Here is a 13,278-nt window from a genome sequence, read left to right as displayed (position 1 = left end):
AAAAATAAACAAATAAAGACTAAATAAAATCATAATTAATGTTTTTGTAAATTTAAAATAGTTATTTATTTTATTAATGTACATAAAAATAATAAATATTTTTTTATTATAACAATTTAAATTAAATTAATTAATAAATTTTATGAATTTCATTTAGTTTTATCCTCCAATGAATTACTTTATTTTTAACTATTTAATTTTTGTCTTTTTAATCCAATTTATTTTATTTTATAGAGCTAATTTGCAACTATTTCCATTTTTTAAGTTAACTTTTTTTACAATATCCATGATGGTATTAAGCTGTAGTATAAATATATTAATTCATGCTTCCAATTTCCGCATGAACAATTTTGCTTGTGTAAAAATGAATTTATTGCTCCATTAACAAATTCTTAAGTAGATATTGTGTCAAAGCTTAATTTTTAAAATCTGGTCATTTTAGTAGAGATATAATAAGGCTTGATTGAAGTTATTTAAATATTTGAACTTGTTTCTTATTATAAAGATTGTGAAAAAGCATTTAGGAAAGATTTAGAAGCAGAATAAATGCTTATAAATCCTATAGGAAAATCAGCAGTTAAGCTGCTTATATTAATGATTCCATATTCTTCTTATTCGTTTTTGAAATGATTTTAGATTACATATTTTGAAAAGACAATCGGAGATGTTATGTTTGTGTTAATTAATTGCTACATATCATCAACACTAGAATTTTTTAATGATTCTACAGATGTTATGCCTGCATTGTTTATCAATAATTAGATTTTGTATTAATTTAATACTGTTTGTGCTTATTATTCGATATTTAACCCTAATTCATTTAAATTTTATTCGAATATTTCTACTTTGATATCTTTGCTAGTTTTAGGATCTTTAATGATTTCTTCTTTAACGGTATTTAGCTTTTAAATATTTCTACCATGTAAAATTATATTCATATTTTCTTATGCTAGCAATTTCGCAAACTCCTTCCCTATTCCATCAGAAGATCCTGTTATCAAGGCATAGCTATTTCCGTTTGGATTGTATTTGCTTTTAAGCAAGGAGATATTTTTTTTAACTAAATATGGATAAAATTTTTTTTTTGCTATTGAGCCTGCTAATACAAAAGAGCATAATCCCAATCCTTAGAAAAATACTTCCATTTGCTTTTATATTCAAAACACAGTTATAAAATATTTGTGAATGCTGCCAAAATTTAAAAAATTTAGAAGTAATTTCTAATTTCTAAATTTGGATAAAGTTATTGATTCTCTTTCGAAAATTCTTAAAGATATTTAGAAAACATCTATAAAAGCTTAGAAAAATCGAAAAACAAAGCTAATTGATAGAAACAAAGAACATTAAAAACTGATCAAAGCCAATATATACTAAAGCAAAAAGAATTATTATTATTTTTTTTTTCAAAGCTCCCGAAAAAACAGGAAGAATTTATTATAAAATTTATGAATAAAAACAGAATTTATCAATATTAATTTCTTTCAATTTATCGTTAAAAATAATATTTATAAAACAAAATATCCATTATTAGGTGCCTTTTAAGTCTATTTTACTTAATTATTTTTTCTGCTAAAATTAAAATTTTTGCTTTTTCTTCAACTTATGCTTGAAGTAAATATCAAAATCTAAATAAAATAAGTCCTCTATTGAAAATAATTTTAATTTAAAAACTGATATTTTTATGATTACTTATCCATTTTTGGTTTAAAAAGATACATTTCATGCTAAACTTAAGCTTATAATCGAAATAGTAATTATAAGAAATGAATTATAGAGAGCATATAAACTTATTTAAGATTTATGTAGAATAAGAAAGAAAGTGATATCAAAAATTAATATAAAAATAACCAATCCCAACTAAGATATCAAAATTATAATCTCAAATTTATAAAAATCATTAAATTAAATACTAAAAAAGCAACAATAATAGAAGTAGTTAGTTAGTTAGCAAATAATATTAAATATACAAAAATGGCTGAAACAGAAGATACCACTCAAAACTAATTCGAATTAACTTAAGAAATAGCTGACGATTTGGCATAATTAATCAAGGATCCTAAACCTGAAGTTAAAAAGCAAGCACTTGCCATTCTTATTTAGTGCTCTAGCAATCCCGACAACCGTATTTTGTTTTAAGAATCAGATGTTATTTCATCTCTTGTGAAGAACATAGGTGATTAGGTAAAATTATATTAATTAGTTAATTTATTAAAAGATTTTATTCTCTTCAAATTCTTATTCATATTAATTTTAATAAATTTAGCGCTTCACTACTATTTGTTTGAGTAATTTGATTAATTTTACTCAAGATGGTGTTTTCTAAAAGCATTTGATTGACTTGAAGAGTACTGATAGAATAGTTGAATTGATTAAGAATACAATCACTGAAGTTTTAAAGGATAACACAGGTAAAAAGGCTCTTAATGGAGATGAACATCTTAGCTATACTCAACCTTAAAAGCTTGTCTGCGATTTGTGCTTCCTCCTTCTTTCTAATATGACTTAACACGAAGAAGGTAAAGCTGGTCTTTTATAATTAGGTGATGAAAATAAAGAAGGATATAACTTCCGTATTCTCTATGAACTTTACTTAAAAGATACCATTTAAGATTTAACTCGTTTCTTCTCAAATATTTTGACTAACATTTCAAGTGATATTGAAGCTCGTAAATACTTGATTCGTCCTGAAAACGAACTTCCTGAAAAATGTCTTAAGTATATTTTCCACTAAAGCAGAGCTAAGCGTGTAGCTATTTTGAAAGCATTTAGAAATTGCATGTTTGAATATGAGAATAAGGAATATGTTGCCCGTCTCTTTTCAGAAAATGTAAAATTTTGTTTTATATTTTAAATATTTTCCAAAATTGATTGCTTTCTTGTCTTTATCAATAATCAACTTAAATGTTTGATAATAATTTATCAAAGCTATTACAAATATATGATGGAAAATAGTTTTCAATATATTTTTAAAAAAATTTTTATATTTTTCAAATAGATTAAGTTTGTTGACACAGTAGCAAAATATTTAGCTAACTTTTTGTATGCAGCTAATCACTTAAATGCAAACGAAAAAGATAAATAATTCTTAGAATTAATAATGAGTGATTATGATATGAAAAAAGATGCAATTAAATTCACTCTTGATAAGGAAAAAGTAAGCAGATAATAAGAATTAGAAGAGTTATTAACTGCTTTGGATTTGTTTTTAACTTTGACAAATGTTGATTTCAATGAAACTAATCCAAACTACTAATAAAAAGCTCTTCAAAATCTCATAGCTTACATGTCTGGTTTAAATATTGGCTAAGACGGTAGGGAGAAGGTTGAAGTCATGCAAATGGTTTACTGATTTAAAAAATAAAAATTTCATAAATGTATTAATAAAAATAAGAGTTAATTTACAAGAAAAATATTTTTTATTATAGATATAATTGTATGTAACTCATTTTAATGTTTATATTAAAGCTTAAATAATGCTTTTTGTTTGATTACTTGCTTAATAAGTTTGCCATTAAAATACTTCATTTGTAATTTCAGTATTTATCTGAGTAATATCTTTCATTTATTATTATTCTGATATTTCATAATTTAAGAAAACCTCACCAACCAACCATATTTAGAGTTTTATTTTTTAATATGCAACCTTTAAAATTGTTAAAAATTTTACAATTATTATTTTAAAAAATATAATTGCCATTATTTTATTCTCAATTTTATTGCTAGCTTTATCTTAAAAAAGGAGAAAAATATAGATTGTAAAGTTAAAATGGTACATATTTTTAAAGTAAAATTAAAACAAACATATTTAATTTTGATATTTTTAAAGAACAAAATTTATTTATTTTATTTACTTCAAAAGTTGATAAATCAAATATTTTTAATAAATTTGAACTATTGATTTAATATAATTATAATTATTAATCACTCAAAAAATTTTATTATTGTTAAAGATAGAGTAATTTTGCAATAAATGTTTTTGAATCATAATAAATGCATAAAAACGGTAATAAATTTGATTATTTTTTGAATTTCAATTATCTTTCGAAATGTTAATTGTTAAAATTGTAGTGAATAATCATTAATTTCGACAGAATCAGTATATAATTCTTAATATTTGTGTTAAAAATGTAATGGCATTTATTAAAATAAATATTATTTATGATAGTAAGTTTATTTTAATAATATTAATTTATTATTTTCTTTCTACAAAAAAAATTGTTAAGAAAAAACATGATTTGATGAAACAATCTCTAAAAATACAAATTTTTAGGTTATTTGTGATCAATTTATTAATCTATCAAAGCTAATAAAGCTAGCTTGGTTGCTTGCATAGTTTTCTTAATACATATAAATATCAATTGAAAAATTTTTGATTTTCAATTTGGAAGAAAGTGTACTTGTTTGCAAATTAAAAGTAAGTACTTTTGATAAGCAAAATATAATTCATTCATCTAAATTTTTAACAAACTAACTAACATCCAAATATATATTCTCCAAAATACAGAGAAATAATTAAAAGTATATAGGGAAGAATTTAAAGGTTAGCATAGTATTATTAGACGGACTAACAATAACTTAAAAGAAATCAGATTCAGAGAATTTCTGTGATTTCAAAATCATGTTTTGGAAACAACAAAGCAGCGCGTAGAGTTGCGTCCAAACAAACAATATTTAGACTAAGAATAATTCAAATTATAATAGCAAGCTAGCAAATGGATTTCATCCAATACCTTAAGAATTAATTGAACAAACCAATATTACCACACATAAGCACAGCAACATATAATAAATTGTAAATACAAACACAAGTCCTCTGAAGAGTGGTAATTCCACATAAGTATCAGTAGAATCTGATGATTATCTTGATTCGCGAACATTACCACCAAATTTTGAAAAAAACATTAGAGAATTAGAAGTTATTATTGAGGAGACTCCTGAAATTGAATTAGATAAAATAAAAGAGCTTATAATGCTTTACACAGTAAAATAATCATTAAGAATTTATCACTTTATTTTATTGAATTTAATTTGAAAAATGATTTTATGAAATTAAATATTTTTATCCGTTTATTAATTAATTAATTAGTTGGCTGTTGAATATTATGACTCAAATAATGATGATAAATTTATTTACTATAAAAATAAAATTGTTCACCTTCACTAGCAAGCAAATGTAATTAAGGCGATGAATAAATATGTTGCTCCTCGATAATAAAATCCATAAATTGTTAAATCACCAATAAAATCTTAGATTTATGAGAAGTAAAAAAGCGAAAATTACGCATCTGAATCATCATCATCCTAAATTCAAAACATAAGATTTGAAAGCGAAGAAAGTCAGATGTAAATTACTGCAAAAGAAAAGGAAAAAAAATAAATAGAAACGAAGGAGAAAATGAAGGGATTTGAAGAAAAAGCAGTAGTAGGAATTACTGATGCTATTGTGACAAAATTAATCGATATTTAAGATGAAAATGTTATTGAATAAGAAATAATTATAGAAAAAGATCTTAAGAAACAAACGAACAACATCTTAAAACGTCTTAATAAAAGAATCAAAATCAAAGAAAAATGTTCCACTCCTCCATCAGGATCTTCTAAGAAATTTCACTTAAATTTGGGTAAAATACATTTTTAAAAATTAAATCAATATAGCAACAAGTTAAATTAAATTACCCATTAATCATATCTTAAAACGAGTGAAATATCTTCAAATTCATAACGCTAGAACAATTTTACACATGATCCTATTGCTTTTTACTAAAAATTTAGTTAGCCAAAGGATATTAAAGCTGATATAAACTTTATTAATGATTTTATTAATTCTTTAAAATTAATTAAGATATATTCATTTATTAAAAATATTAAATTTATTTTATAAATTAAAAGATGTGTGCAAAACAGAATGCTCTAACTTTGATGCAGGAGTAGAATAATATATTTCTAATGCTCCCCCGAAATAGGCCTTAACATCTAGACAGCATAGATAAAAACCAAGTATAAGTGTTATAGACAGCATAGTAGCTAACTTTATTTCAGACAAAAAAAGAAGTCTTAACGAAGAAAAGAACTTTAAAATAGATTAAATTGAATTTGAGTATGAAAAATTGTCCTTTTAACTTGAGAAAAGCAAGACTTAATTAAGTAATTTTATAAAATTTTTAACGTTGATTAAAATTAAATTAAACTTATCTTTCATGAAAACTTAGCTGAAGAAGAAAAAATGAAATTGGAGTTAGAAAAAGAAAATAAAATTAGAATGATAGAAGAAGAATACATTCTAAAAGAAAAATAAGAAATAGAAATAATCCATTAGAAATATTACAAGTATGACTTAAATAAATCAAAAGAGTCTTCCCCTATTAAAAATAGTGTATAAACCACATAAGATTAAAAGTCTTAGCCAGAAATCAACACCAAACAAGCAATCAAATTAGTTAGTTCTAAATGATTGTCCTACTAGGCTATAACAGACAATAGTAAGTACTAAAATAACTTTTTAATTCCTAACCAAAGTATAATTAATAATTAGTTTTAACAAAAATTATATTTATTTCTATGATATTACAAAATTAATTTTTAAATATAAATGAAATCAATTAAGTAAATAAATAAATAACTATGCAAATCAAAATATCAAGCAAAATTAATATAAAAAAAATAAATACCTAAGCAAAGCAAACATAAATTGTTTGGAAAGTAATTAAAAATATCTTTAGTAAAGAAAGAGTTATTTAATAATTGTCAGTTTCTCATGCTTAAGTATAACTATATAAAATAATAACTCAGTTTTCTCTAACTGCAAAGATATAAATAAAATAACAATTTAATAAATTATTGAGCTGCAAAAGTATATTATATTAAGAAATTATAACTTAGATACCATTTCATATATATTTTTCTGATTAAATTGGATAGATGGATGACATTTATTTCCAGAAATATAGAGTGTTTCATTGAATAAATCAGTAAGTAAATAAGTAAATAAATAAAAAAATAAACACTAATTGAAAGAATTAGAATATAAATTATTGTTTTCAATATCGAAATATTAAAAAATATATTATTATTAATAATAAAAGTTTTCTATCAATCTAATATATATATATAAATATATATCTTAATTACTAATTCATAACTTTAAATATTTCTCATTTTTTGCATTCTTCATTTATTCTATTTGATTTTAAATTAATTTTCTAAATTATAAAGAAGATAAATTTTTTATAGCAATCACCTTTCAAAATAAAAATGACAAATGTTTATTTTAAATCGTAATCCCTAGCTTAAATACGATTACCTCGAAATATAAATAATCCCTAAAGTTTTTCAAAAATAACTTAAATCAAAACTAAACCAAATAAAATTTGTAAAATTATTAGAAAGAAAAAAATATAACTATTTTAAAATTAATATATTTTGAGGCGCCATCCATATTAATAGTTAATTGAAATAAAGAAGATAAAAATTTATCCTAAATTAGATAATTTAATATTGAAGCGAAGATCAAAAGAACGTGATTAAAAATAATTGAGAAAATGTAGAGGAGTAAATTTATAAAATAATTTTTTATTTTAAACTTTATTTTATATATCATAGTATTCAAATATACAATTAAGTTTTTGCTCTTTTAAGGAAAATTAATATATTATTATATATTTTCGAATTAAATTTATAATTTCACTTAATTTTAACTATAAATTTATCTTAGTTTAATTAAACTTTTTTTTGAAATTGATTGATAATAGGAATTTAGATTATTTAGAATTATTTCTAATATAAATTGTTAAATTTTGTAAAAAACAACTAATTCTTGCCAAGTTTTAATTACTTTTTACCTATATTTCTTACTTGATAGATTTTATTTAAAAAGAAGATATTTCAAATAAATCAGAAGGATATTTTCATTTAAAATTTTTGAAAATAGATTTATTTATTTGATTAATTTTATTAGATGAACCTTTGTTTGTTTATTTATTTATTTAATTCTTTCTCTCTCTTTTTCATTCTTTTTTTCTTTTTGATTAAAATGCAACTACTATAGAAGAAAAGTATTTATAATTTATTAAATTAAAAAGGATATTTTTGAATTTTTTCTTCTAGAAGTTTAGAAATATAGTATTTTAAAATTTAAGAAGAATTTTGAAAATTTGATATTGTTCCGCAAACAGTTATTATTTATTTATTTTTTTATTTTTTTTTGTTTATTTGTAAAATATAATCTAAAATTTAAAAGTGTATTGTTCGAATATTTCAATTTTTATCCCAGAGATACTTATCCTGCAAATAAATAAAAGTTACAAAACTTGATTATCATAAATACTTGGTTAAATATGTATTCGAATTTCATAAGCGGAATTCATATAGATTGTTAAAATTTTTGTATATAAAATATTTAAGCCAAGCCAAAAGTTTGTTTGTTTGTTTGTTTATTTTTTATAAATCTAAAATAAAATAAAAGAATTCTTTTATATTACTATGAAAACTAAAGACAAGATAAGCTAAAAAATTTTTATCCACAGTCAAATTAATTTGTTATTGTATTATGCTAATAATTTTTTATTACTAACTTTAGAAATGTAATCAAAATTGATAAATATCATAAATATTTTAGGCTAAAAAAACTAATCAGCATTATTATTTAAGTGCAAAATAACTTATAAGAAGCAATTAATAGAAAAGAGGTAATTTTTTTGTTTTTTGATCAGAAAGTAGAGGGAACAAATCTATTCTATTTAATTCTAGATATTCTAAAAAGTTATTATTATATTTTCAAATATTTTATTATAAATATACTTTGAAATATTAAATCTATGCTAATAATGTAATTATGAACAGAGAGAGGCAATAGAAAACTCGAATTTGCCTTTGATAAGATTATAATGGAGATAAATTATTTGTAAATTGTGGAGTGTAATAATGTTAAAGTAGTTAAATTTTATATAAAATATGAGTGAGTAGGAGAGCAAATAACAAAAGTAATTATGAAAAGAAAAGAGGGGAAAAAAAAAATTAAAACTTTTTTATTATTTAGTTTCATATAAGCTGCAATTTATTAAAGGGGAATTATTAATTCGCAGTTTTCTTCTTCTGATTTTATTTGGTAAGAAGATAAATAATTAATTATGATTAAAAGTATGTTTAGTATGTAAATTAGCATTTTTAATTATAGTAAGGCATAGTTAAATTTAATATATTAGCAAGGAAATAGAAGAAAATTTATACTTAATATCGAATTTGCATAGTATCTTAAATTAAATCAAATATATTTTGGTTTATATTTATTATTTATTTATTTTTTTAATAGAAAAGTTTCATTTGGTTTAATAATATTTTCATATTTTTGCATGTGTGCTTCATAAAAGAGCGAATAAATAAAATGAATACAAAGAAATCGATCAAAAATGAGAATTATTCAATCAATTTTTTATATTAAAATTAACTTAGTAAATTTTTTTTTTATTATTGATTTATCGATTTAGGAAGTGATATAATATTTAGTCACATAATTCATATTTGTATGCAAACAATGCCTTTATGTATACAAAAAAAGCAAGCAAAAAGAAAACAAACAAACAAATAAACAAACAAACAAAGTAGCTATTTTGTTTAGATTAATTAGATTATTTGATAACATTCAAAAAATAAACTAAAAAAAATAACTTGAAAAAGAAATATTAAAAAAGTAAAAATTAAAAGAAAAACAATAAGATTAATTATAATAACTATAATTAAACAAAACAATTATAGATCTTAATCAATATTAGTGGTAACTTATTTGCACTAAAATAATCAAACAATCAAAAATATATAAAGAAAAAAAACTAATAATCACGATAACAAAAGAAGTTTAGCAAGAAATATACAAACCCATCTTTGCCATCTTTTCCTCGTCATTTTACTATTTAATTGCAATGATATCCTTACAATAGCATGAAGTGATCGATAATCATTCCAACAACATCTTTTTCTCTTCGAATTCTCCTTTCAAAATGTAGTCTGACTCCACTTAAACTACTGTGAATAGTTACTAAAATTCCCCAATCGACAATAATAATTACTAAGGATAGCAAAGTCTTTCGGATGAGAAACTCCAAAACAATTACCAAAGTGAGAGTCTTGAGAAGTTGCGCGAGTATCCTATGTTGCAGCAACAAGATTCTTCTACTGAAGAAAGCAACAACAACTAGGATGACCTCTCGTAGAACACACAATAAGTCGGAGAAGACACAAATTAAAAGACTTTTTCACACTTACGCAATCTTTCTTATAGCGAAATGAAAGTCTAAGACAATCAACTAAATGAAAATGATATTTAAGTATGTGGGGTCGAAGACGATGATGATTCTTCAGAAGAAAAGCCACTCTAGTTACCCTTTGCCTTCGACGATGAAGAAGAAGGGGAAAGTGCTGATCAAAACACCTACTCATGTGACTAGGAGTACTAATCAGATATGTTTGAGTAGGATTCAGACTTAAAAGAATCTAATTCTCTTTACTCTTGCATATCAATCAAAGGAAATAGAAAGGAAATGCAAGACAAGGTAATAATTAAAGCTTTAATACCAAAATTTCTTTCTTTTCTTATTTTAGATACTATACTGGCTATACAAAAACCTAACTCCTGATTCACAATTAAAAATACATTCAACAAATTAAATATTTTGAAACTTGTAGATCGTATTGAGAGTTTCATTTCTACTAATATTTTTTTCTTGCAAATTATTTGAAAACAAACTCTCCTTAAATTTAATAATTCACTTACTTACTTACAATCATTAAATTTTACTCACAAAAGAGATACATAATACAATCTTTAATACTCTTTTTTGCTGTTATTCAAACAAGCAGAAAGCTAAAGTAATATATTAGCATAAATCTAAGTCCTACACAAAATATTTTGGCAGCTATAATCTGCGAACGGAGGAGTTTTAATTAATTTATTAGTTCTCTCTCTTTTTATAAAACCCATATACTAACAACAAAAATCACATATATTATTCTAAGCCTTAGTTAGTTAGCTAGCTATTTGCAATTTTTAATTAATTTACAATTAAACTTTTCATTTTAATTAGAATGAATTTACTTTTCGCAATTACACTCACTCATTCACATTTATTTTGCAAAGAAATAGATAGTTTTATATATTCTTCAAGATTAATCAATCAATCTATTGATTTCAAACAAAAATTATAATTTTTTACTTATCTTTTTCATTTTATAAAAATTTAGTACTCAGTCTATATCTCTTATCCTAATCTTCAGTTTTACGGAGTTTTTGATGGACACGGAAATGATAGTATTGCTAATTACCTCAAAAATAATCTGTTCCAAGCTATTCTCTCGCACCCTTCTTTCTTTAATAATGTTGAAGAAGCTATAACAAGCAGTAATTAATTCTACTCTCTTTTTCTTATTTTTGTCTACTTTCTTAATTGAAATATTTTGAAAGGAATTCAAAATACTTCTTATTTTAATAACTGAAAATTTCAAAAATTCTAATTTTATTTTTTTTGTCCTTTCAACTTCAAAAGAAAAATACAAATTTTTAAACTAATACTGATTTCATAATATTTTTGAATTCAGTAACAATATAATCAATCAGTCATCCCACTAATATCTACTATGACTTTCATTATTAGATTCATTATTTTTTATTCATGCATATAGCAAAGAAAGTATTATAATTTCTTCATTGTTAATGTAAAAGCATTCACTATTTGAAAAGTGTTACTTAAAATTAAATCTACAAATTAAGACATATTTTTTATATTAATTAATTTTTTGTTTTAACAAAAGCCTTCATTTCATTAGACGAATATTTCTAAGAAAGCTAAGAGTTCTAAGGTAGCGGATGTGTTTGTGTTTGCGCCTTAATTGTAAATGGAAATATTTATGTAGCCAATCTTGGTGATTGCAGGGCAGTCATCTTCGATAAATTTGGAAACTCAAGAGATCTTTCTTTTGATCATACTCCTAGCAATCGTAAAGATGAAGTTGAAAGAATTATAAGCTAAAATGGATTCTGTTTAAGAAGTGGATCTTAGCTTAGAGTTTCTGGTGAGTTAAATGTGACTCGTGCCTTTGGCGATAAAAGATACAAACCATTTATCATAGCCGAACCTGAAATTATAGTCTACGATATCTATTCACTTTTGAGTGAATTTTAATTCAGAGACATCTTCTTAGTCCTTGCTTCAGATGGTTTATGGCATGTAATACAAATAATAATTATTATTCAACTTACAATTAGTTTACATTTATTAAAGAAACAATTAAGTATTTAGCTGAAATATTTTCAAAATTATCCAACAAAATACATTCAATTATTGTAACCAAGCAAAAAATAAAATAAAGAAAGAAAGGAAGATTAGAGCAATAATTAAGATTATTTGTATTTAAAAAGTGGATGCCAGATTTAAATAAATATGTAATACCTTGAATGATTTAAAAGAATTGTTAGAAATGTTTGGTCTATCCGGTTTACTAATATATAAATAAATCAATTTTTGATAATATCAAGCAAGCGTTCACACACATATAAATTTAAAAAATGCGCAAAAATTATTCAGTAATTTAATTTAAGTGAGCAAGCAAATTTAAATTAGTTTAAAAAGAAAATAAATTTTGATGGATAATCTGTGAAAGTTGTCATTTGATTTTAACAAATTGAAACTGATTTAATTAGAGAAATTTATTTAAATTTTTATAACTCGCTAGTCTTTGAATAAATTCACAGCCAGATTATCTCAGCCAACCAATCCAAAAAAAATTATAAATTAATACAACAAAGTTATGTTTTGATTCAATTAATTTACAAGATAAAGCAGTGGCAATAATTAATTAATTAAAGTATCATTCTATTGTTAGGCGAAAGAAAAATTAAATTTATAAGCTCGAATAAACAGAATTTAAAAAATAAATAAACAAACAAACAGATTAATTAAAATATCATTTCAGCTAACTTACTTACTTACTTTCTAACCAACTGATTAATTTAAATATTATAATTATCTATTTTATTAATAAAATTAATTTATAATTAATAGGATTACAATATCAGTACAGCTAACGAATTGTGCAGTGAAGGATTCATAGAATTCCCATAGAAAGCTGTTGAGAGCATATATAATGAAAAGCAATGCCATAGAGACAATACCACAATCCTTTCAGTCAACTTACAAAATTACTACCTCTGCTACATTAATTCATTGTAGCTTATTGAGTCTCCTGATAATAGCTCTAGCATTTGAAATATAAACCAATTTATTATATGAT

At 22.8% G+C, this 13,278-nt stretch overlaps 4 protein-coding genes across 4 annotated transcripts; 3 read left to right on the top strand and 1 right to left on the bottom strand. All coding sequences in view use genetic code 6, as the record gives it.

Moving 5' to 3' along the window:
- Positions 1-149: 149 nt before the first annotated feature.
- TTHERM_00706280 (oxidoreductase, short chain dehydrogenase/reductase family protein) lies at positions 150-1,145 on the bottom strand (the record flags this gene model as incomplete). The annotated part of the gene is made up of 1 exon (XM_001010958.1): positions 150-1,145. The coding sequence occupies one exon, from the start codon at positions 1,143-1,145 to the stop codon at positions 150-152; it is 996 nt and encodes a 331-aa protein (XP_001010958.1).
- An 826-nt stretch (positions 1,146-1,971) lies between these two features.
- On the top strand, positions 1,972-3,349 carry TTHERM_00706270 (hypothetical protein; the record flags this gene model as incomplete). Its single annotated transcript, XM_001010957.1, has 3 exons — positions 1,972-2,181; positions 2,264-2,827; positions 2,996-3,349. The coding sequence occupies 3 exons, from the start codon at positions 1,972-1,974 to the stop codon at positions 3,347-3,349; spliced, it is 1,128 nt and encodes a 375-aa protein (XP_001010957.1).
- Positions 3,350-4,618: 1,269 nt separating this feature from the next.
- Positions 4,619-6,451, top strand: TTHERM_00706260 (hypothetical protein; the record flags this gene model as incomplete). The annotated part of the gene is made up of 4 exons (XM_001010956.3): positions 4,619-4,981; positions 5,087-5,621; positions 5,890-6,144; positions 6,210-6,451. 4 exons carry the CDS (start codon positions 4,619-4,621, stop codon positions 6,449-6,451), a joined length of 1,395 nt encoding a protein of 464 aa, XP_001010956.1.
- A 2,953-nt stretch (positions 6,452-9,404) lies between these two features.
- Positions 9,405-13,253, top strand: TTHERM_00706250 (protein phosphatase 2c; the record flags this gene model as incomplete). The annotated part of the gene is made up of 4 exons (XM_001010955.2): positions 9,405-10,544; positions 11,233-11,389; positions 11,800-12,215; positions 13,050-13,253. 4 exons carry the CDS (start codon positions 9,405-9,407, stop codon positions 13,251-13,253), a joined length of 1,917 nt encoding a protein of 638 aa, XP_001010955.2.
- Between the last annotated feature and the right edge of the window lie 25 nt (positions 13,254-13,278).

The sequence above is a fragment of the Tetrahymena thermophila genome (genome assembly GCF_000189635.1).
Source record: "Tetrahymena thermophila SB210 genomic scaffold scf_8254748, whole genome shotgun sequence".
Taxonomy (NCBI): domain Eukaryota; phylum Ciliophora; class Oligohymenophorea; order Hymenostomatida; family Tetrahymenidae; genus Tetrahymena; species Tetrahymena thermophila.
The sequence above is the reverse complement of the archived record's forward strand: the minus strand, read 5'-3'. Positions and strand labels throughout refer to the sequence as shown.